This window comes from Electrona antarctica, assembly GCF_951216825.1.
Source record: "Electrona antarctica genome assembly, chromosome: 9".
In the NCBI taxonomy this organism is placed as follows: Eukaryota; Metazoa; Chordata; class Actinopteri; order Myctophiformes; family Myctophidae; genus Electrona; species Electrona antarctica.
Window position 1 is genome coordinate 39,011,965 of NC_136790.1, and position 24,213 is coordinate 39,036,177.

General features: G+C 42.3%; 1 protein-coding gene across 1 annotated transcript; it reads left to right on the forward strand.

Moving 5' to 3' along the window:
- Positions 1-12,711: 12,711 nt before the first annotated feature.
- On the forward strand, positions 12,712-18,607 carry tmem88bl (transmembrane protein 88b-like; the record flags this gene model as incomplete). The annotated part of the gene is made up of 2 exons (XM_079511471.1): positions 12,712-13,008; positions 18,380-18,607. 2 exons carry the CDS (start codon positions 12,712-12,714, stop codon positions 18,605-18,607), a joined length of 525 nt encoding a protein of 174 aa, XP_079367597.1.
- Between the last annotated feature and the right edge of the window lie 5,606 nt (positions 18,608-24,213).

Consider the following 24,213-nt stretch of genomic DNA (forward strand, 5'->3'; position numbering starts at 1 on the left):
TCAAGTCTAACACAGCTGCACACCAGCGCTCCATGTTGACTTTGTGGTCTGGAAGGTCCTTCATGATGTCTTTCAGTTCATCAGGTGTCCAGCGTCGCTGCACATGTACTGTTGAAGAATATGTGTCTATTTCTGAGTGCTGTGCCCCAGTCCCCCGATGAGGATGAGGTTCTGGATATGGAATGAATGGAAATAGCTTCCTTGGACAAAGTCTCTGTGACAACTGCTCCCCCCTGTCCTTGATTGTTTTTGAGGGGTTCAGGTTGTTCATGGTTGTTGCTGTTGTCTGCGGGCTGTTCCTTGGATATATTTACAGAGCAAAGGTTGAAGATGAGGTTAACGGTTCCATCCGGAACGTGTATGACGAGTACAGTGGCAACAACAGTGATGCCCCGAGCCGTGCCATCGACTATGTGCAGAGACAGCTTCAGTGCTGCGGAATCCACAATTACTCGGATTAGATGAACACTCGCTGGTTTAATGAAACTAAAAACAACAGCGTCCCCATTAGCTGCTGCAAAAATAATACAGAAGCCTGCACTGGATCTCTTGCTCATACTGAAGACCTCTACCCGGAGGGATGTGAAGTTCTAGTTGTGAAGAAACTAAAAAAGATCATGATGTATGTCATCTGGGCTGCACTAACATTTGCTGCAATTCAGATGCTGGGGATGCTGTGTGCATGTGTGGTACTCTGCAGGTGGAGCCGAGACCCCGCCTACGAACTACTCATCACTGGGGGAACCTACGCATAAAGTTTCCTTCTAACAATAATACGTTCACAGACGTGCACTAAGAGTGACTTAAACCGGTTTTGACCGAGAACATGAAAACAAACTATTTTACATACACTAACATCTTACCTTGGCGACATGAGGCCAGGTCCTTTGAAATAACATTAATTTACTCATCAGATCTTTCCGACAAATGTGGGCCCGCAATTCTACTCGGTACATCTACAATTTGACATGCAATCTAAAATGCCGTAGAGGTTTTGTTTGTTTATTGTTTCAGCAGCCTACTGAATGTAGTTTTAGAGGTTTGACAATATGTCGCCATAGACTCAAGAATAAATTATGTTCCAATGCTTAAAATGAATTTGAATTAAATTATGTTCAACTTAAACTATACTTCATAAACTATACACTTCTTAAACTATACATGTCCCCCCTCTGAGCACTTCTGTCGGACATAGATAGAATTTATCCATAGAATTGCTCATAATTGCTAGAACCATCGCTTTACTTTAAACATTTTTAATATTACCTAAGCTATTTAACAGCATCAACATCCTATTAACACTAAGCTATTTTACCCTATTCGTCACTTCCTCCTGCCAGTCTATCTATAATTGAAACAACGTGCTAGGTATGTTTTGTGCACGCAGATCTGCTATTTTTAAAATCCTTTTCTATCTTTCGGTACTCTTTTTTTTCCTAACTTCAAATAAAATGATCTCACATCTATAAAGAAATAAACTAAGGAAGGAAGGCCGACTTGGTTAAATGGTTTTTAACTGTTAAATCTTGTTCATTGAAAATAGCTGATCCACGGGTTCACTCAACTGATTTCTTAAAATAAAATGCTAGTATTTACATGACTCGTAACTTAAAATAGTATTTAGTATGTACATGACTCTGCTGTATATGGTTTACACTATTATTGATATATTTATTGATATATAAATGAACACCATGATCAACTAGACATTCAAATTGAACCTCATAGCTTATCATACAAATGTGTATGCGTCTTAATTAATTGACCAGTATGCTTGCTGCTTGATTGTTTGATGGAAAGTCCAGATAATAAAAATCCTTCCTTCTAAGTCCTCCTCTGACTACAATGCAACAGCAGCTGTAACCATGCACCCTCAGTGACAGTGCATGTGTGTATTACTGAACTGTGGAGTATGCTGCACTTTGTAAAAATGGCAAAATATAACTCCTAACGTTATTTACATGGGACTGATAGATCCCCCTGACTTATTTACAAAATCATTCCTGCATCCCAGGACTCATTACATTGATAATCTATTTACATCACTGCTTGGAATCAAGAATATAGTTAAGTGAAATGCCTGACCACGATCTCTAGCTGAATAAAGTGAGGTAGGAGAGGTATTAGGTAAATGTTGACTACAAAAATGAGCCAACAGGGCATTTGCCATGAGTGTGAATTATCCAACTATTAGGGGACCTTCTCTTGCCCCCCCCCCCCCAAACACTGATGCCTGTCAATCACACTGCTACTCTGAAGTGAGGGGTGCAAATGGACACCTGGTTGGCGTAAGTGACATGTCATGCTGTGAAACTCTCCTTAAATTAGAAAAACTAAACTGAACGGAAACTGAACAATATGAGCCCCCACTGTTATTTTAACAGCTGTGATCGGGCTATTTCTGCGGACAAGTTTACATTTTGCGTGTCCCACACATTACTTATGTCACTGAAAATATCTTGCCTTAGGCGTTGGGGGGGCTGGTGAACTAGTCAAGCCCAATGATTTAGGTACCCCTTGATATGTGAGTCTTACTTACAATATGAGATACTCAGTAGTATACGGTATCTATCTGCCTGTGTTATATATATTTTTCAGTGCTCCTGGGCACGCATGGGAGGGAGACATGACGTCATGCCCTCCACCGTTGGTGACAACAACTTATTTCTTACTTTACTTGTTCATTAATATTACGTTTGAATCAAGACCAATTTACTACAAGATTTGTGAGTCCTAAAACTCCCTTAATTCAGTTGTCTGATAGACTATTGACTATAGGAAAGTTGTATGATCATATTGACAAGCCAAAAAAGTCTCTCATCAAGCTTGACGATTCCCCCCGCTTAAAGGACAGTGTCTTGTTACCCCCATCGTAAAACTGCTTAATTTAGGCATGTAGCAGGGGTCGCTGCTCAACACGTAAAATGTCTTGAGACACTGTAGTAAAGTTGAATCAGATTGACCCCAAAAAGCAGTACTCTCTACTCACCCACTCACTATGACATCACCAATGGCCCACCATCGCAATCGCACGTACCTCGCCACAGAGTGGACGCACAGTGTTCCATCACATGAAAGGAAAAAGACAGTCATTAGTTCATCCCTGGAATGTTCCCTTTCCTCACATATAGTCCTCCATTGTTCATGCCTCTGTCCAAGTGCCTGCATGTCCATGTTCCCAAAATGTAATTCGGGAAATAGTCAATTCCCGCCTGTGTTGGGCCCCAAACCAACACACGCATACTGTTCAGACATCGAAGTGCGGAAACAGTCTGACTGTACATGTGACTTGCCGTGCGATGCGATAGGCGATCCATCTGATGGTCCCATAGTAATCAGGTTCCGTAAAACACAGTACTACTGATTTCTATGTCTGGTGAATCAACTTTACCAATAATACCCTTTACATATCTAATTGCACGTCACTCACACTAACGTATGAGTTCTGTGTCTCACTTTTTAGGTTCACACAATACTATTACTCAAATGCTCCTACGCGGTAATGCAAGTTCTCTCATGAGGGAATTGCGCTTGTCCATATGATCAACTCAACACAACTCCAAACCATGTCTTCCCTACTGGATGACCTGTCCGTATATACGCATGTAGTTGAATACTGTAATTACTGGTCACTGTGTAGATTATGGTTATTACAAATCATACATTAACCACTCCAGCCCTATATACATTTTTTCCATGTTGCAAATAACTAATGTACAAGAACAACACATTGTGAGCTCGTAGATCTGCTTATTTTACAGTTATTTTATAATTAAAAATGAGACATTCTGCTAAATTGTTTTAGTTTCTTAAATACAGCCACAGCTAACACTAATTTACTATTAAGCCTACATTTGAATTCTAGACATTTACTTGCTACAGAGTATTCCTATATCGTGTATGTATAAGTAACATTACACTCACCAGACTTCCCAGCTCGACCCGTCCCAAGTGTGTCCACTCAGAGCAGCTGCTGTCAATGGTACAGTTACAAATATTGCCTATTGTAAGGAGTTACTTACTACCTATACATTTCATGCTTTGAGTATAATTTTGCCTATCTATTTAGTCCAAATATAGAGAGTGACAAAGCCCAATTACACTCAACTTGCCGTGACTCTGGGAAATTGTTATATTGTGCCAACAAGACAGCACTTACTGGGTAGACCTGCTATTTTGAGTCTGCCGCTGACAACTGCTAACTGCTGTCCTACTAACCATGGGTGGTGACACTTAACTAAAATACCAGGACTACATTCTTCATACTTACTTGTTCACAACGCCACATTTATACTAGGAAATCACCATTTGACTTTTTACAAAAATAGTATTTTCCGTTCATCCACACGTACGACACACTTCCATTCCATACTCAACATTCCACATTCCACATTCCACATTCATACCTGCTGCTCGAGTCTTACGCGTTATACAAGTTGCTGTTTCACCATTCTCTTTTAATCTTCCCTGTGGGCTGTTTGGTCCCAACAGGAGAGAAAAGAAAGAAAATAACGGTGGACGCTGTCTGTATGATTTCCTATGCTATTCCCTATCCTACTGATATAGGCTATAGTTTCTCTATATAAATGTCTATGAAAGACTGTTACCACTCGGCAACGATGAAATACGATGAGGAGGGACTGTCACCAGCTCCTTTAAATACTATATAAATGTCTATGAAAGACTGTTACCACTCGGCAACGATGAAATACGATGAGGAGGGACTGTCACCAGCTCCTTTTAAATACGATGAATACGATGAGGAGGGACTTTAACCAGCTCCTTTTAAATACGATGAACACGATGAGGAGGGACTTTAACCAGCTCCTTTTAAATACGATGAACTAGTACTTTGTACGGCTGCATCTCTAACAACACAGCCTCAAAATACAAAATGTTGTACATTGAGTCAAAACACTCTTACCCCAAAGTTCGTTTAGGTGTTGTCCCTGTCGGACCAGCATCTCAGATCCATATGCACAGCGCTATCATCTGAAAAAGAGAATGCTGACGGACAGTAGAAACACGCTGCTCACTGCGCCATAATTGTGATGGGATTATTAATACTCATAAACAGAGACTTTAAGAAATAATCGAGGTAGAGAGTGGACTGAAACAATGTACACGTTTATTACAAGGAGTGGTCTGTACCAGCCCAGGGAGGTGCATGGATGCAAGCCTCCAGACCTGTTCAAATGAGTCTCTCTTATACAAAATGAAGAAGCACAAATACATTGGAGGTGTGGTCAGTGGACAAGACTAAACATGGGTCTTGAGTAAGAATAGGTCATCTTGACAGACAATCAACAGGTGGAAGCCTTGCTCCAGGCAGTGTAGTATTTTCTGCCACTACAGTAGACAGAGAGCTTTGCCTTCTGGCTCAACTCTCTTTTCGTCACAACAGTGCGGTACAGCGACTGCAATACCGCCCCTGCCGCTCCGATTCTCCGGCTGATCTCCTTCTCCGTATATATATATATATATATATATATATATAAACACACACACACACACACACACACACACACACACACGCACACACACACACACACACACACACACACAGTATATATATTATTTTTTTATATATATTATTTTTCTTCTCATAAATCAGTACTGCTATTGAACACCTTTTATGTCTGTGTGTTGGTTAAAAAAATATTGAACTAAAATTGAGAAGTATTAAAAAGCGCTTTGACAAAAATGTAACTCCACTTGAGCTGGATGTTTTTTCATTTCCTGAACAATGAACATTTTGGAGTTAGGTGGTTTCTTCCAGCAGAGAATCCCTCCCTCTCTTTCTCTCGCTCTCATCCCATCTTTATAGGCCTATATCATATCTTCTCTTTATCGTTCTCTTTCAGTCTTTCTCAAAAACACACACACACACACACACACACACACACACACACACACACACACACACACACACACACACACACACACACACACACACACACACACACACACACACACACACACACACACACACACACACACACACACACACACACACACACACACACACACACACACACACACACACACACACAGCGGTGGCAGCGGTGGCCGAACGGATAGCGGCGCGGTCTAGATACCGGAAGGTTCCCAGTTCGAATCAGCCGTCCGACACGTTAAAATTACCACCGCTGAAATGCCCTTGAACAAGGCATCAACCACTACGATGAAATGTGTTCTATGAGCAGGGCCTGGCTGGAAACAAGTTCTTGAGCTTAGCCCAGATACCCTGGGTAAATATAGATTTCATTTCATTTCATTACACACACACACACTTCTCCATTGTTGTCACATTTGCTGAAATGTGTTCATAGTTTGTGTCCATGTGCTTTTTCTTCTTAAAGGTTAACAACCACCCAGTCTGTGAAGTAATGTGCTTCTGATGTCAAACAAAAACATTTATGGATATTTGCCATAGCAACCCATGGAATGGCATTCTGTAATTATGACGAGAGAGAGAAATGGGTAATGTTGGGTAAGGAGATTCAGATGAAATACTGGAAGATATTAGTGAGTAACATGACTTTAAATGGCTACAAACAATATCAATACCATATGTTTTGTATATACTTGCGAGTGTGTGTGTGTTGTGCTGACTTGGTTGCTTTTACCAATGTATTAAAAATATATCCAATATCACCAACATAGACATACCCTGCCTTTGTAAATCATGATACTTAGATAGCTGGTCGTCTCACACCGCATACATAAACTTCCTTTTTGGCCTTCCTCTTCTCCTCTTACTTGGTTTCATTTTTTTGAGCCGTAGCAAACGAAAATAAAAGCCTGGGTACCGAGGCTACTTACCTGGCAGTTCCATATTCAGCATCCTTCTCTGAATGTACCCCTCATCACTACTTTTCACATACCCTCATGCCCAAACCATCGAGGTATTTCCACCTCCATCCTTTATCACCATAATATGTTGCAGATCCTTCTCATCTCGGTCCCTCTGGCCAATCTGGTCCTATTCTCCCTGCTTGGTGTCTAACCTCTCATAAAATTCCTCATACCCTTTTTCCTTGGCCATCGCCACCTCTCTTTTTAGTAGGCAGATGTGTTTCTTAACAAAAAAAAGTGAGACAAGACAGAAAGAGAGCATTCTACCTCCATGTTCCCCATCCTGCCTACAGCATACAGCCATGAGCCATACTATGGTATGGAGTATAAATTAGACAGGCCTTTCATAGGAAAAAAGACAACATTTGCTAGATTGTGCTCTTCTTTTCCTTTCGGCTTTTCCCTTCAGGGGTCGCCAGTCACTGATCTTCTTCAGATTACATCGTCGATACAAGATGTAGTCTAGCTGTGTGCTCCTACCTCCGCTCTTGTAACCCTGTGTTCCTGCTTCTTCTGGAAGAAAGTATTCAATACAGCAAATTCCATCCTCTTTGCAAAGTCTACCACCATCTGTCCTTCTGCGCTCCTATCCTGGATACCAAACTTGCCCACCACTTCCTCATCACCTCTATTGCCTTCACCAACATGTCCATTGAAGTCTGCACCAATCACCATTCACCACTCTCTCACTTCTGACTATACCCTGTATCACTTCATCTAACTCACTCCAGAATTTCTCCTTCTCTGTTCTAACTCACACCCTGTGGTGCATATCCACTAACGACATTGAACATTACACCTTCAATTCTTTACTTCAAGCTCATCACTCTTTTTACCTCCAGGACATTCCTAGCACACTCCTACTCCATTTTTCTTCCCGTCTACACCATGATAAAACAGCTTGAACGCCACTCCTATAAGCTTCTGGCCTTGCTACCTTTCCACCTGGTCTCCTGGACACACAGTACAGTACATCCACCTTTCTCCTTTGTATCATGTCAGCTAACTTTTCCTGTCATAGTCCCAACATTCAACATATCCAGGCCCACAGGAATTAACGCACCCAGACCCAGGGTGGCGGCCCGATTCCGGCGAGCTGCCCCGCGTCCGAAACGGTTGAGAAATGACAGAGTTACCGTGTGGCGGTCCCTCTACTGTACTGTCACTGTACTGTACTGGTACACCCGAAATCCCTCACCATATATACAGTTAATATGTGCGTGTATGTTTGTGTGTGTGTTAGGTTGCGCACAGGTGGTGAGAAACAACCATGCTATTTTCGTGCTCATACCCAACCACCCAGCCAGCCAGCCAGCCAGCCACCCACCCACACACACACATAGTGGGCCCTATTAAGCAAGTGGAATCTAATTACATATAATTTTACAGTTTTTAAGACGTGGGGGCGGGTGCAATGTCATATTACAATTATGGGCCAGGTAAGAAGCGCTTTCGACACCCCGTGGTGTGAGCAAAACGGCCTTGAATTAGTCATGGGAGTGTTTAAGGGAGTTTTGAGGCTTACCCAATGAACATGTCCGTACTATTCTCTTTACGACACCAGCTGATGATGCGCCCTTTTCGGCAAGTGGTATTACATTTCTGCAGACTGGCACCATAGACATGACATGACTTTGTCACATTTGGGTTAATTATTCATATTGCACTGCATGCTGTCACCTTTATGCCTCAAAAGAACAGATCCACAAGCTGTCACAGCCATGATGTGCATAGCTTGTAGGCCTATGTCTCTATTTTGTTAAGTAACTTGCAGTGTTCATTGGAAAGTCATTACAGCGGCGCAGCCATATGCTAAGGGCGGGAGATATACGCACATCATCACTTCATTTGTTTCTGTTCTAAGCATGAAAAACAGCTGTAAAAATCTTTATTCTAGTTCATTTGATTCATAAATGAATAACTAAGCCTTTGAAATGGCACCTACCTATACCTTTCAGATCGGAATGGAACTGCGAGTAGATACGCAGCATTGGCTGGCAAATTGGCAATCCATGCGTAATGTTCCCAGAATCGTCTAACCCCCGAACATACAAGTTCGTTTGATATTGTTTAATTCGATAAAAATAGAACCATATACCATACAGCGAATGAAAGCAAGATTCCTAAGGAATGTGGGGATTTTTACATTTTAAAAAACGGCTGAGAAATGAGAGAACCATGAGTGTTTATAATATCAAATATTATAAGAATAATATGAAAGACAAACGGGCTGTGAAGAGCTCAGCTCACCATCCCGACAAGGAGGAAATATAGCCTATAGTGCATGCACGTATATGCACTGACTGTTGCACACACGCTCTTTATTTGTTTCTATTGAAAAACACCAGTAAAATAACGTTTATTTTATTTTATTTTATTTCATTCGAGTCACGACGAAGGAATGAGTTGAAATGCCATACGTGCGCCATGCGTATTGCTGCGGCCCCAATGTTATGGTCTTCGCTCGTAGCATTTTATTGAAGAAGAATTGAGTCGGGTGTGATACAGCGTATGAAAGCAAACTTCCCAGTGATTATGGAGATGTTTTAATTTTTAAAAAAGGTTTAGAAATGAGCGATATATGACCCTTTATTATCTCAACGAGAAAGCCAGACAGCTCGCTGTTGCCATGTCTCATAGAAACAAGTAAATAGGTCTATAAACATACTCCCAAAAGAATCGCATATAACAGGGGTCTACAACCTATTTTAAATGAAGTGCCATGTTTTTATTTTCTAGATAGTGAGTCTGCCATATCAAGATTCCTTTTAATGACACCACATTAAAATTTCCAGCATATTTTGATTGTCCACAAATATAAAGTTCTTCCTTCTTTTTACATATTTTCTTGCACATTGTTATAATGATCATTATAAATATATATCCCCCTGCAGTCAGAGTTCATTGTTTTAATGAATGAATGTGATGCATTGTGAGCTGGTAGATCTGCTATTTTCAAAAGTAATCTTTGAAAAAAGTGACAATAAGAATATTTTTGAAAAATGTTATTGAAACATTTAAAAACACAAATCTGTCATGGGGGTCACTGGCTTAGTTGGGCAAATGCATTCATCTGGGGGTCCTTGACATGGGAATGTCGCTGTGTGAGGATCACTGGTTTAAACAACATTAGGAGAAAAGCCCAAATAAGCACTTTAGAAACAAGAAAAGCAACCACAACTACCAATATTTACAAGCAACTTTGCAGAAAAAGAAGCCGCTTATAATAAACAGACATGGCAACACTCCAGCAGCACTCCAGAGCCGCTCAAGTGTAAAATCAAACAGTGCTTTTTGCTTTTAAGACGTGGTCAGACCCAGGCGGAATCGGTATGCGCTGAGTGTTTTTAGGTCAAGGGGCTTATTAGCAACTAGCGCAAAGCGAAAATAATTAACATATGGACACTCCCCCAATGCTAAATTATGCAGGAACGTGGTATTCCATATGAGTGAGCGCTCACCACGGCTTCCATAATACGAAAAGGCGCAGAGCGAGGGCGAAATCTGTATTACCGCATGGGTTTTTCGTCTTGCTTAATAGGGCATAGTCACTTAAGGAAGTGGTTGCACCACTTAAAAAAAGGAAACATTCCCTAACGGTGACGGAGATGCAACGGGTGTGTGTGTGTGTGTGTGTGTGTGTGTGTGTGTGTGTGTGTGTGTGTGTGTGCGTGCGTGCGTGCGTGCGTGCGTGCGTGCGCGTATGTGCGTATGTGCGCGTGTGTGCTGTAACTTCAGAACCAACACACCAGGCTATACAGTACATTTGTTTGCATGTAGTACAGTGATAGTCCAGCAGATGTCAGTATGACTTTACAACAGGGTTTCAATAATAACTGTTGCTTAATAGCTATTTTGTCTCAATGTAGATCTGTTCATTTACAGTAGCCTACTGCTGTCCTTACCTTCTCTCGTCCATCGATCATCTCTGAATTTCTACTGCGTCCACTCCATTTTATTGACTACTATTTGACGTTTTCTCTGTTATTTATCTTCTTATCCTCTGTGTGATTACTTTTGATCTGTGAAAGACTGACTACCTGCCTGCTTCTGCAGCAAAACAAATCGATCAAGCCCTTATCACACAAGAACAGAGCTGCGAATGGGGAGAAGGGTGTGAGCAAGAGATGGGCTGCAAAAGGATGTAGGCCTACTCATTGGACGTTATCATAGATGTATGCAGACGAGGCTATCATATAGATTTGTTCTATCTATGATCTATTCACGCACGCACGCACGCACACACACACACACACACACACACACACACACACACACACACACACACACACACACACACACACACACACACTGACACACACACACACACACACACACACACACACACACACACACACACACACACACACACACACAGTGACACACACAAACTACAGGTTAGAACAAGCACTATTATTAAATAAAACTCAATCAGGGAACCCATTTCTGTATTATAACCTGTGTGTGTGTGTGTGTGTGTGTGTGTGTGTGTGTGTGTGTGTGTGTGTGTGTGTGTGTGTGTGTGTGTGTGTGTGTGTGCGCGCGCGCGTGCGTGCGTGCGTGCGAAGACACTGACGCCACAAAGTTATGTGCGCGGTGTGCGATAAAACAATACTTATGATCCATCCATGCTCATTTGAATATTAGGTAGCCTATAAACAGGTTACATAAAAACATACATTCATTATAGGTCAGGCTAGTACAAAGTAGCCTAATTTAAGCTAAATCATGAGGTCTGTAAAAATGAATCTGTAATTATTTGCATTTATTTGGCTATGTATCTCTAATTTGCATGCGCGTGGCGGAGCAGCCTATAGTGCGCGCTGGTCACCGCTGGACTCTCTGTCACATCACTCCAGCAGGGCAAGGCAAGGTGCGCTTCCCTTCACAGTTCACTCACACTGTTAGAAAACGGCTCCAGAAATTTGGAAACATTTTGGAGTTTAAGGTCTATCGAGTCTCAACAGGTTAACCAATTCCATCCGAGAGATAAAGAAAACTGCGAGGTAAGCACTCGAATTGCTTGTTGGTTGAATAAGAATTAGTCTATTTTTCTATGCATATTTGGCAGCGTTCTTTTTTTCTTTTTTACCCCCTCTTTCTTTTTTCTCCTTTGTTTTAACCATAGTTTTCAGCAACATATAGGCTAAATGTAAAAGAGGAGTTCATCAACAGTGGTGGGGGAAAAAATCACACAAACGCACCTAGGCTATTTATTTCTAAATAGACTATCAAATGTACAAGAGAGCTAGGCAGCTAGCTTGTCTAATATGCAACGAAACAATTAAAGTAGCTAATTAAACCATAATAATATTTAAATCCGAGTTTAGCTGTAACACTGATGAGAGCAGCCTAGGCTATACCCTAGTACCCACGTCGCGTGTATAGCTATAGCCTACAGCGCTGTTGGATTTGACAGCAGTGGGTCGGTAAAGGTGGCTGATTGATTCAATTTACGATTGCAGGCAGATCAATCAAGCGACAAGCATGCTCGTCTGAGTGGCAGCAGAGCCTTAATCGATGTGATCGACCGAGAGGTAGAAACTAGAAAGAGAGGCAGGCAACCTACAGTATTTACATAATGATATTGGTCGGTGCTTTAATTAATAGGCTATACATGAAATTATGCCACGCATGAGGGGACAGCTTTGTCTCAGCCCCTCATTCCACCTGATCTAGGCCTATTACTTAATAACTTAATTCATTTATAGCATTCTAGCCTACTAAGTTTATAAAGCTTCATGACACATGGCAAAGCCAGGCTTATATAGCTAGGCCTACACTAACACAATATGAACTCCTTTAAGGTATATGAATTAACTTCTCCTCCATTGCTTTTGTCTACTCTTCTAGATGTGTGGCATTGACGTAGACCTGGATGATGGGGGTTCGGGCGAAGAGGAGAAGGAGGATGAGTATTATTGGGGCGAAGGCATGAAGATGCTGCCCCCGCCTCCGGTGGCCCACAGCCAAGGCAGTGCCTGGGGCAGCCGCAGGGGCAGGTGTGGCTGCATAGCCTGCGGGGTGGCCCTGATAGTGTGGAACCTATGTGTTGTGCTGGTGAGCGTTCTACTGCTGGCTGTGGTGTTCTTCCTCGTTCTACTGCCTGCTTCACTGCTGCTCTATGCTGGCTTTCTCTGCCATTCAAGGGTGAGTATAGTGTACTGGCCACATGAGGCTTTATTGTGCATGGTCATGGTGTCAGTCTTTTCAGAAACAAGCATGAAGACTTCAGTCCCTTCCAGTCAAACATTTGACGTTTGGTCAAATTTGTCCCAAGAAGTCACAATATGTTTATTTTGGGGAGTGAGAGTGTGGTTTTTTTACTATGTAAAGTCCTGATTTAATGTAGCCTAACTCTGAGAGTGTTTATACAGTCACCACTTTGGTTTGGTTGGGTCAGGTGTAAGGAGCAGTAGTTATACATCGTATTCCTATGGGCCATAGAGATTTTAGACTTGTTCTCTTACGGTTTATATATACCTGTAGTTCACTTCTTGCTTTTTATAACCTATAACCCGTTAGAAAAGGTCAAGAATCAAGAGGGTTTATTTGTCACACTGACTATACAGTGTACAAGATGTGAAATATTAATATGGTGTGTTCTGCAAAACTGTGATAATAACAGAAATTCCAGTAACCAGTATAGTGAAATAGAAATAACAATACAAATAAGATGCTATTAGTAAGTACAGGCAGGACACACACTCTAACATTCAACATCAATGGGGGATGTGTAAAAAAGGGATCATTTTGGGATATATGTTAATACAAGTATCTATTCACCCAGAGCTATAGTTGCACCACCGCACACTTAGTTCAAACTTAGCCATAGCTTAAATGGCTTACAGTGTGAATATGCATAGCCACTTAAGCTATAACTAGGCTAAGTTTGAACTTACTGTAGTGTGAGGTGGTGCAACTGGGTCCAAGTAACAGTGAGCAAAAAGAAGCATGATTTAAAGATTTGGGCTTTTTATGCCTTTATCGATAGTGAACAGTAGCCAGACAGGCAGACACGCTGCCCGGCCAATTTGGCAGGCCAGGTGCCCAGACAATCTGGGCCAGTTTGTTTTATTACTTGCGCTAGCAGAGCGGCGCAAGTACTGTTTTCGGCCGCGTATGTCGGTGACACCCTCGGCCAATCAGGGATTGTGATTTTTTGGTGGTACTCTCGGCCAATCAGGGATTGTGTATTTTTGGTGGCGTCGCTGATCGGCCAATACAATCAGGGATTGGGTTTGGGCCTAGTGGCCCTGGGATTTTTCCCACTGACCTAGGCCCTCTGCAGCCTTATGTGAAACCGGTTGTCTCAAACCTTGGCGTCAAATTTCGCTCGGCCAATCAGGGATTGGCTGATGACTGAATTATGTATGTATGTATGTTTACATAAAATATGTAAAATATTTAAAACCATTGTAATGGACATGCGCGAAGAGGCAGTGGCCACTTCTGAATTACTTTGGCAAATTACTTTGCCTTGAAAAAGTCTGTAGGGCATAGTATGGGCTATATCCATTTTGTTTTTTGCTGTCTTCCAAAACAAACCAGCGCACGCTACCGTTTGCTACAAAGCGACTGGAAGTACGAGGTTTACAGACATACCAAGTAGTCCAATCATATCATATGCTGATTAGGCGGTTGCTGTATTATTAGCCTACCCGATCAGCGATCACCAGGGGGCAGCGACAACACACACACCCTGCGACAGTTTATCAGAGCAAGGTGATTGAGTCTTGCTTTCCCCATTGTGGATCGCAATAGGTTTATAGTCTACCTGGCAGCAGTGAAACAAAGGCCACCATATTAGCATTTGAATACCTGTTCTGTGAACAGGGAACAGGCACCCCCCGTAAAGGTGCAGAGTTGTGTGCCTACGTGACAAAATGACCAGGGGGTGGGGAGCTTCAGCCTTCAGTCAGTGGGTGCTATTTGGGTTACTATTGTGTCAGTGGGTGCTTCAGCCCTCAAGCACCCCGGAGTGGTAGGCCATTCACCATGCACCTACTTGTGTGCAAAGCGCAAGTTGACAGCTTGACAGAGTGCATTTCTAGTTTTGTTTGTCTTCTTTTGTTGTTGTTTTGCTTTTCATTTCTGTCCTTCTCCTAGTTCAGGACTTTGGGTTCAGGTTCTATAAATAAAGATTATGATTATGATTTTGACTACGATTATTATGATGATTATTATGATTTTTGTGAGGATGATGAATATATAGTGAGATGAGCACAAATTCACTATCATGAGAAGCTTTTTTTTTAAATGTTTTTTTTGTGGCTTTCGCCTTTATTTAATATTTTTTATGGAGGGACAGACAGTAGGCTGACAGGAAATCGGAGAGAGATGGGGGGGATGACATGGAGTAAAGGCCGTCGGGATCGGGAGTCGAACCCGCGGCACACTGCCAGACTGGGTTACCAGCCAAGGTGCCTGGACCGCTGAGCCACGGCCCAGGCCATCATGAGAAGCATTAACGACATGTTATAATATGATACTTAGCTGACCTATGTTTTGATATTGAGGTCGCTGGGCATCAATACTATATTATGCTGAAACATTGATTTTGCTAAGTATCTGGTATACACAAATTAAATGACAATATGCTAAGACTAAGTGGTGTAAACTTTGTAGAGTAACTAAGCCCCTTTAATCAGGAAAAAACTAAAGAATCCAGAGGCTGTGTGTGTGTGTGTGTGTGCGTGCGTGCGTGCGTGCGTGCGTGCGTGCGTGCGTGCGTGCGTGCGCACATGTAAGACTGTGCGATGTTGAGACACGCCATGCTGTATAAAAGCCCTGTGGACTGGGCTGTTGGGTGAAATCAGATTACTTGTAAACACTTGCCATGTACAGTGTTAACATGCAAAGAATGTCTTACCTTTAGAAATTGTTTTATGATTCTAGGCCTGCAGCAAACCATTTCAATTATTTCCAAAATGTCAAACATGCTGGAACATCCACAAATCAGATTTGATCAATTCTGAAATAGTGACGTAAAACTATATAACCTTTGTGAACATTTGTCAAGAACCTCAGAGGAGACGTCTGAACATGAAAGTTTTATAACAAGAATTTTGCATAAAGCAATTTTCAACACCCATCTCCATATTACTCCTCCATTCGTCAAGCCTCTGACATTTCTAGACAATGGCAGGGTTTGTTCTTGTTAAGAATGGCATACTGTAGATACATGGAACATTTGACCTCTATTAGAGACTAAACAGATAAACACACCCAGTCGCCACAGGGATACAATGTTCTTGCCAACATGAGTCATACTCATCATACCTCATACCTTTTCCTGGTACTTATACCCATTATTTTATATAAGCACTGAACAGCATGCTTGTCCAAAAACTTTGCAGCTACACTGAGTGTCAGTTGGGGAGAATGGGAAAATGATTGCAGAGCTGAATTGATACTCAGGCTTAACAGATCCTATAGCGCTGCTGCAGCTCTAAGGTATATAATGGAAAAGGAATGGTATCTTCATCATCTATATTCTGTTGGTGGTCTTTGCAAATTGATGGAGCTGACTCATCAGTGCACCTTGTAATCATGTCAGATTGTAAAGATCTACAGCTGTTGTCCTTGGCGTGCAGTATAGGTTTCAGATTCACCTTGTGACAGGGCAGGATCTATGTCCTTGCCTCCTCAACTCATAAAGTTGGTGCTTTGCGACAGACCTTGGCTGTCTTGCCCTGAACAGTCCAGTAAAATGTTGCACCAAGGGCTCCACTCTGTATTGATTTTGTGTTGTAGTTAACATAAACCTTCTATGAACCACATATCCATGCAGTAGGTACAAACATACTTATAATACATATATATAATATAATCTAAGCACTCATACATATTCACAATTCTTTATAACAGTAATCAACAAATTATAAAGCATTTTATAATGACCAAGTATCATAATATACCTCATAATTTATGGACACACAGATATGTGTTGCAAGGATTGTAATAGGCCTAATTGTAATACATGAGCTTGTATATTTGCTATTTTCAAATTATTTAGAAACATTGTGAAAAATGCAGAATATTTCTGAAACATTTTAACAAAACACATTTTGTATGGGGGTCAATTGTGGCACAATATATTTTCTATAAGGGGTCCGCGACAAAATACATATTAATTTGGTGGTTCTTGACATCATGTCTGAGAGCCACAGTTATGTTATATAGTATATATACACATGGGTTTCCTAGAAAGTGTTACTGATAAGGGTATGGCTGTGGTAAAATACACTTTACTAAATACAGTGGAGCATGTCAGTCAACAGTTGTGTTGTACTGATCACATGCCTGAATCTGTGTACAGGTCAGGAACACTGACAGCATGCTGAGGAGGAAGTGAGAAACATGCATGTATACTCTGTGAAAGCATGGTGTGCGCGTGCGTCCGTGCGTGCGTGCGTGCGTGTGTGTAGTGTATGCAAATGTATGTTAATCTGCATGAGTATGTTTAAGTATGTTCATGGTGTGTGTGCATTTGTCTGCAATTAATTCGCATTAAATAATGTGGTTGCTAAATAGGGTGCGCTATAGGGTGCTATAGGGTATGTGGGTGGTGAAGTTGTTCCTGAAATATCTTCTGATGAAGAATGCTATGCAGAATTAATTAATGCGTGTGTGTGTGTGTGTGTGTGTGTGTGTGTGTGTGTGTGTGTGTGTGTGTGTGTGTGTGTGTGTGTGTGTGTGTTTGTTTGTTTGCGTGTCTAGTGTACATGTACCTCCCTTTCAGTCATCCTTAGTCTTACGTACACTCTGATCCCTCGCCTGTCTGTCTCACTGTCTGTCTGTCTGTGTTCCACTTTATCCATCCACCCTCCCCTCTCTCCTTTTGCCAAGCGCCACAGATGATTGACAGCTCAGTGGTTTAATGACTGTTCTGAGCGGTTTCTTATCTCAGTGAGAGGCCTGTCACACCCCACTAGCCACCCAATTCCACTGTTAAACTAAATTCGGATATCCATGTGATGTACAGTATATATGTACACGCATGCACGCATGCACGCAGGCGCGCGCACGCACGCACACGCACACGCAACGCACACACACACACACACACACACACACACACACACACACACACACACACACACACACACACACACACACACACACACACACACACACACACACACACATATACACACACACACACACACACACACACACACACACACACACACACACACACACACACACACACACACACACACACACACACACACACACACACACACACACTTTCTGTTGAAAATATATGATATGCATAATCAATTATCGTACTGTCAAATACACACGTTATGAGACGTCTCATTTATTCATAAACATAGTTGCATAGTTGCAAACATTGCAGCAAATGATAAAACATCAACAATCAACATTGCTTTAGTTCTACAGTATGACAAAACCTATGCATTTTATGCCTATAGCCATACAGCATGATTATAGTGGCTGTCTCTTATTCGGTTTCAGTCTATCTTACGATTCCCTTTCTTTGTTTTCCTCTTAGGTCCTAGACTCTACCTCAGCCATCTGCCGTTACCTTGATGATAACAGTTGCTCCGCCCTAATTATCCTGGGGTTTGTGATGATGTCACCACTGGTGGTTGTGGCAGCTGCTATCTTCTGTGGGCTTCTTCGAAAGTTGCAACTCTTAGTGCTTATTCAGCCGATCACACGGGCCTGGTACCGTGGACGGATCTTGGACTGGGCAGGCAATGTCCGCGCCTGGGTCTGAAGGTGTCAGGAGGAGGTCAACAGTCAGGGATAAGTTCCATTCTTGTTAATTACATTAATTAATTTGTTCATTGCGCACAGGTGCATTGTGGCAATTTTAAGGTCTGGCGTTTTGCTTAGTTTTAGAACCTTAAAGAACTTATTTATGATATACTTGAAGCCTTACACAGCAGCTCTTAGAGCAGCTACACCACTTTACTGTATATTTAGATTAGACAAAATATAACCATAAAACCTTTTTGGGTTGTTTAAAAGAAACCATTTGAGGGGGGGTTCATGTTGATTATTTCATATTAAACTAGCAGTACGCATTATCAGCTTGCCTGATATTGCCATGGTTATTGCACTGACAACGTGTCGCTTTGCGACACTTCGATTAGCGTATTCAGGTTTCAGTACCAAGCACTGGCAAGGTTAATACTAATGTGGGTGAAATGTGCTTTTTTCCTGCATGTTCTTTTCCTATCTGTCCCTCTCTCTATCTCTCTTCCCATCTTCCCAATATCAAAAATATAATGCAATTCTTTGGAAGTAATGGAAGCTCACACAAAAGCGGTCAAGTAAACAGGTAAACATCAAACCTATCTCACATACACTGTGAGATGTCAGTCAGGCATGTGCTGCTCTGTGTGTGTGACAGAATTAGAAGTGTGTGTCATCTGTGCCGCTGCGATAGGAGAACTTGTGGGCAGAGGTGACAAAAGGAGGAGGCCTTGTACTAATCCATTTGGGGAAAGATGGTCCCAAACCACTTCAGTGCTGTTGCTGAGATACTAAGGTCAGAAAATGAGGATGACCGTCATCCTCCTATGATGACGTTTGTTGAGTGGGAGGCAGCATGGAATATCTGTGCAAGGAGTGCTGAATTAGTACAATGGGCAAGTTTGAATCCTGACTGGTTAGGATCCAAACATTTATTCTGTTAGTGATAAAGAGGAAGTTGCTTAGAAACTATTTGTTTGAGAGATTAGAAAGGCGTTTTCTTGACTTCGGTGGGGGTCAAGCGTTGGTGTCTTGAGGAACCCGTCCACCAGTGACATCATCGATGGGGAATCCAAGCTAATAGAAACTGCAGGCTTTTTAGTCCTGAAAAGTTGCAATGCGAAAGTGGAAGCCATCGTTCTCACGATAATACAAATCTAAATATTTTTGTAAAAAAAATATTGTTTAAAAAAAAATCTGCCTAACGATGATGTCACTGGTGGACGGGTTTCTGAACTGCCCACAGCCCTCCTATGAGACACAGACTGAGTAGAAAAAATGGTGCCATTTTATCATGATTATTAGTGAGGACCTATTATATGAAGATAGGTTGAAAAGTGGTGAAGTGGTCCTTTAAGCCATCAGAAGCGGACTTGATCTCTGTGAGGCACGACCAAGCAATGTGCTAGCTGAACGAGTGCCTGTGCCGAGCGGTGTGATGTCTGCTTCTGCCAACTCAATGCTGTTTGACTTGCAAACCGATAGGCTTGGAATCATAAACCATTTTGTCCTTGTCAATATGCCGTCGTGTCAAATGTCAGATGTTGTCAAATTTGTCACCGTAGTACGACCTGGGTGTGAGAATGCGTTGATTGATGATGTTGGAAATGCAAATGAATGAGAGTAAATCGGCAGCAATGGTCTGGAGGAAGTACGAGTTGAAATGACCTTGTAAAAAAAGAGAGTGTAGAGAGACAGGAAACCAAGGGCAGATAGAGTAGAGACATGCAAGACAAAATGTATGTTGGATTTGAACTCTGAGCACCAGAGACCCTGTGCACCTGCTGAGCTACCAGGCAAACCTGGTACACACATAAAACCTGTATGTGTGTAAACTGTCATATCTGGCTAGATAATAAATTCATGAATGGTTATTCTTACTTTTTGTTTTGTGCTTCCATTACTTTTAATGAGTTTAATCTGTAGCAGAAAATCTAATAGATATATATCTGATGATTTTCTGATCTGCTCAGGCCTTCCTTTTGTTCAAGTGGTGAATCTTACATTAAAAGCATAATGCAATATGCGAATGAAAATGTCTTACTGAACATACTGGCTTAAATGTAGACACAGTAAGAAGTCTTATAATCATATTAATACGATGAAAACAATGATATTTTAAGGCCTCCTATTATTAGACAGTAGGGGAGCAACGAAATAACAAAATGTTTGATAGGTGAGGTGATAAACTGTGGAAAGTACAGTATATTTATGGCAGGACACATGTACAGTAGGTGTATTGTAAGTTATCTTCTGTGATTGTTATTTATTAATTGTGTGAGTCATTGTAAAGGTTTCTCAATATATTGTTGTGACATTAGTTGTGAAGGTACATTCTAATGCTATAGGACAATAAATAATACAAATTAAAACATTATTGCAGTGTTACAAACAGTAGTCCTAGTGATCTGTTCCTGAGCCCACTTTGACACCTAAATAAAATCATGTGTCAAAACTAGTTGCATGATGATGATGATGATGATGATGCATGGGATCAAAAGCAGCATGGAGGAACTTTGGACATCTTGCACCAAAGCATGGTGCCAATGACCAATACCACATTTGGGAGAAAGCCTTTCTGGTTACTTCCAAATGATGTGCACCTCCATCCATCTTCAACCACTTATCCGTAGTCGGGTCGCAAGGGCAACAGCTCCAAACTTCCATAACTAGTTGATGTAAACGTGTTATTAATATGATTATATTGTGTCACAAATATCACCCTTAGTGCAAATAAAGTGATCAGTATACAGAATAGTCTGTAGTATTCCTTCAACGATTTTCAGTAAACAATGACAGTTGCATTCTAACATTTGCCATCACCCGTAAACCACTTTCAGAGTCGAGTTAATCTGAATGACGAGCTATACTCTGTGTGAAAGGCGATTCATCAGTGACAGCTCTTCCTTTGCTTGTGTCTTTCACTTCTGACGTTAATACATTGCGCAGTCCTCTATTTACTGTATATTGTTTTTGGTCTGAGGATATCCGTCCTCGGGATGCCAGCTTCCGGTTGGCTTTGGCTAGATAGATGTTGGTCAGTTTCCTGACCAACATCTATCCCCCTCCCAGCATTTGGTTCGTTGGCTAAGATTTCTGTAGCAAAATGTTTTTTATGTTGCAGGGTAGCTGGCCCTGCGCACAACCCTTGGGCCATTTCTGGTCTTTGGGGGGTGGGTGGAGTTGGTTTGTTAGTCCTCTCCCTCAATCCTATAGTCTTCCCGGCGATAGATGATTAGATTAGATTAGATGTCTTTATTATCCACAAGGGAAAATTGTTTTGCTCAGGTCAATGCATACATTCAGGACAATACATACAGGACAATACAATAAAACACCCAGCAAAGTACAGTACTAGTACATTTTTTAAAACTATTTAAAAGAAAGCAAAGTCTCTCTCCACACCATGAAACACACACACACACACACACAATAATGTGTGTGTGTGTGTGCGTGCGCGCGTGCGTGCACGCATGTCCATTATCAGCGCTCAGTCCAGTTCATCTGCCTTTGTGTGTGTGTGTGTGTGTGTGTGTGTGTGCATGCGTGCGTCGGGGCCACTGGCAAGCAGGTCCAGTTGAGGTGAATCAGGTATTGGGGGTTTGTGTTTGTGTTGTGTGTAGATTACAGACTCACACCACATGAGACCAGACAGGATAGAGGTTGTGTACAAGCTGCCCCGGCACGTCAAGCCCAACCAACTCCTGTTGCCATGTAGGGGGGAACTCTGCTCCCAAGGGGGGAACTCTGCTCCCATGTAGGGGGGAACTCTGCTCCCAAGGGGGGAACTCTGCTCCCATGTAGGGGGGAACTCTGCTCCCATGTAGGGGGGAACTCTGCTCCCAAGTAGGGGGGAACTCTGCTCCCATGTAGGGGGGAACTCTGCTCCCAAGTAGGGGGGAACTCTGCTCCCATGTAGGGGGGAACTCTGCTCCCATGTAGGGGGGAACTCTGCTCCCATGTAGGGGGGAACTCTGCTCCCATGTAGGGGGGAACTCTGCTCCCATGTAGGGGGGAACTCTGCTCCCATGTAGGGGGGAACTCTGCTCCCAAGTAGGGGGGAACTCTGCTCCCATGTAGGGGGGAACTCTGCTCCCATGTAGGGGGGAACTCTGCTCCCATGTAGGGGGGAACTCTGCTCCCATGTAGGGGGGAACTCAGCTCCTAGGGTAGGGGGGAACTCTGCTCCCAAGTTTGGTGCAGAATTCCCACTACTGGCAACGCGAGGCAGGCATATTTACTGTATGCCACCAGGTATTTTTGTTTGTTTGTGTATTCTTAACTCATAATTATTTAATCACACAGAAATAAATAAGGATGGTTGTCTTTTCATCTATATTGACATGCATTCTAATATTAACCACATAAGCACCTATAAGTATACATACTGTACATATAGGGCCTTAATTCTCGGGCCTGTTGAATGGACAGGTATCAGTCAAAAGGGAGACATCGAAGAGGAAGGACGGGTGGGGAAGGATCAACATATGGAATGTCAGAACATGTCAGCTCTTTGAGCTCTATATATAGAGATCTAAGGGGTTGGGGTTTACGCTCAGTTGTAGAGTTGCTGGCCGGCTCCATATATGCAGATCTAGGTGATAATCCAGTCTTCTCCATGTTTGGCTATCCAGGGTTTGATGAGGTCAGTGTTGTGATCTTCATGTATGGAGAAGGCCATATATGGAAACGTGATGTCACAAGGCGTGATGTCATGAGGCGTGATGTCACAAGATCCCTGGTGTCATCAATATTAAGCCCATATATGGGAATGCCCATATATGGAGATCCCTGATGTCATCAATATTGGCCAACAACTCTACACTGACCTCAAACCTCAAATCCTTAGATCTCCATATGGAGCTGACCTGTTCTGACATTCCATATGTTGATCCTTCCTCATCCGTCCTTCCTCTTCGATGTCTCCATTTTGACTGATACCTCATGTCCATTCAAACGCTAGACGGGCCCGCCCCAAAGTTATTAGTGCAGCCGCGCCCGGCAGCCGGCGAAATCTAGAGTTCTCCCTACCTGGGCCCTCATCAATCCCTGTACACTCAAGACGCTGCCCCCACTGCCACCCTTAGATCTCCATATATGGAGCTGACTTGTTCTGACATTCCATATTGGTCTGACCTCATCAAACCCTGTACACTCAAGACGCTGCCCCCACTGCCACCCTTAGATCTCCATATATGGAGCTGACTTGTTCTGACATTCCATATTGGTCTGACCTCATCAAACCCTGTACACTCAAGACACGCTTGCCAAAGCACCAGCGCTCGCCCAGCAGTCTGCCGTCTGCCATCACCCAGGTGGATGCGTGCATGCGACCTCGCCCTTTAGGGTGAGATCGCTTCTCGCCCTCAGGGCGTCTTACTGGTTATGCCTATCAGCTTATTGAAACCTTTTGCATTAGAGGACATTGTTCATTTTGTTAACTTCCTCTGCAGTATTAACACTTTCACACAAGATGTTACAGCTTGTATTTAGGCCTATACCGCTTACAAAATACTACTTGACTCTACCAGTATTGATACTACAGCTTTACATAAAAACGTCTGGGTTTCCGAGGCTACATAAAGACTGGATAGACAGATGTGCTGTGCTGTATAGGCTTCACTT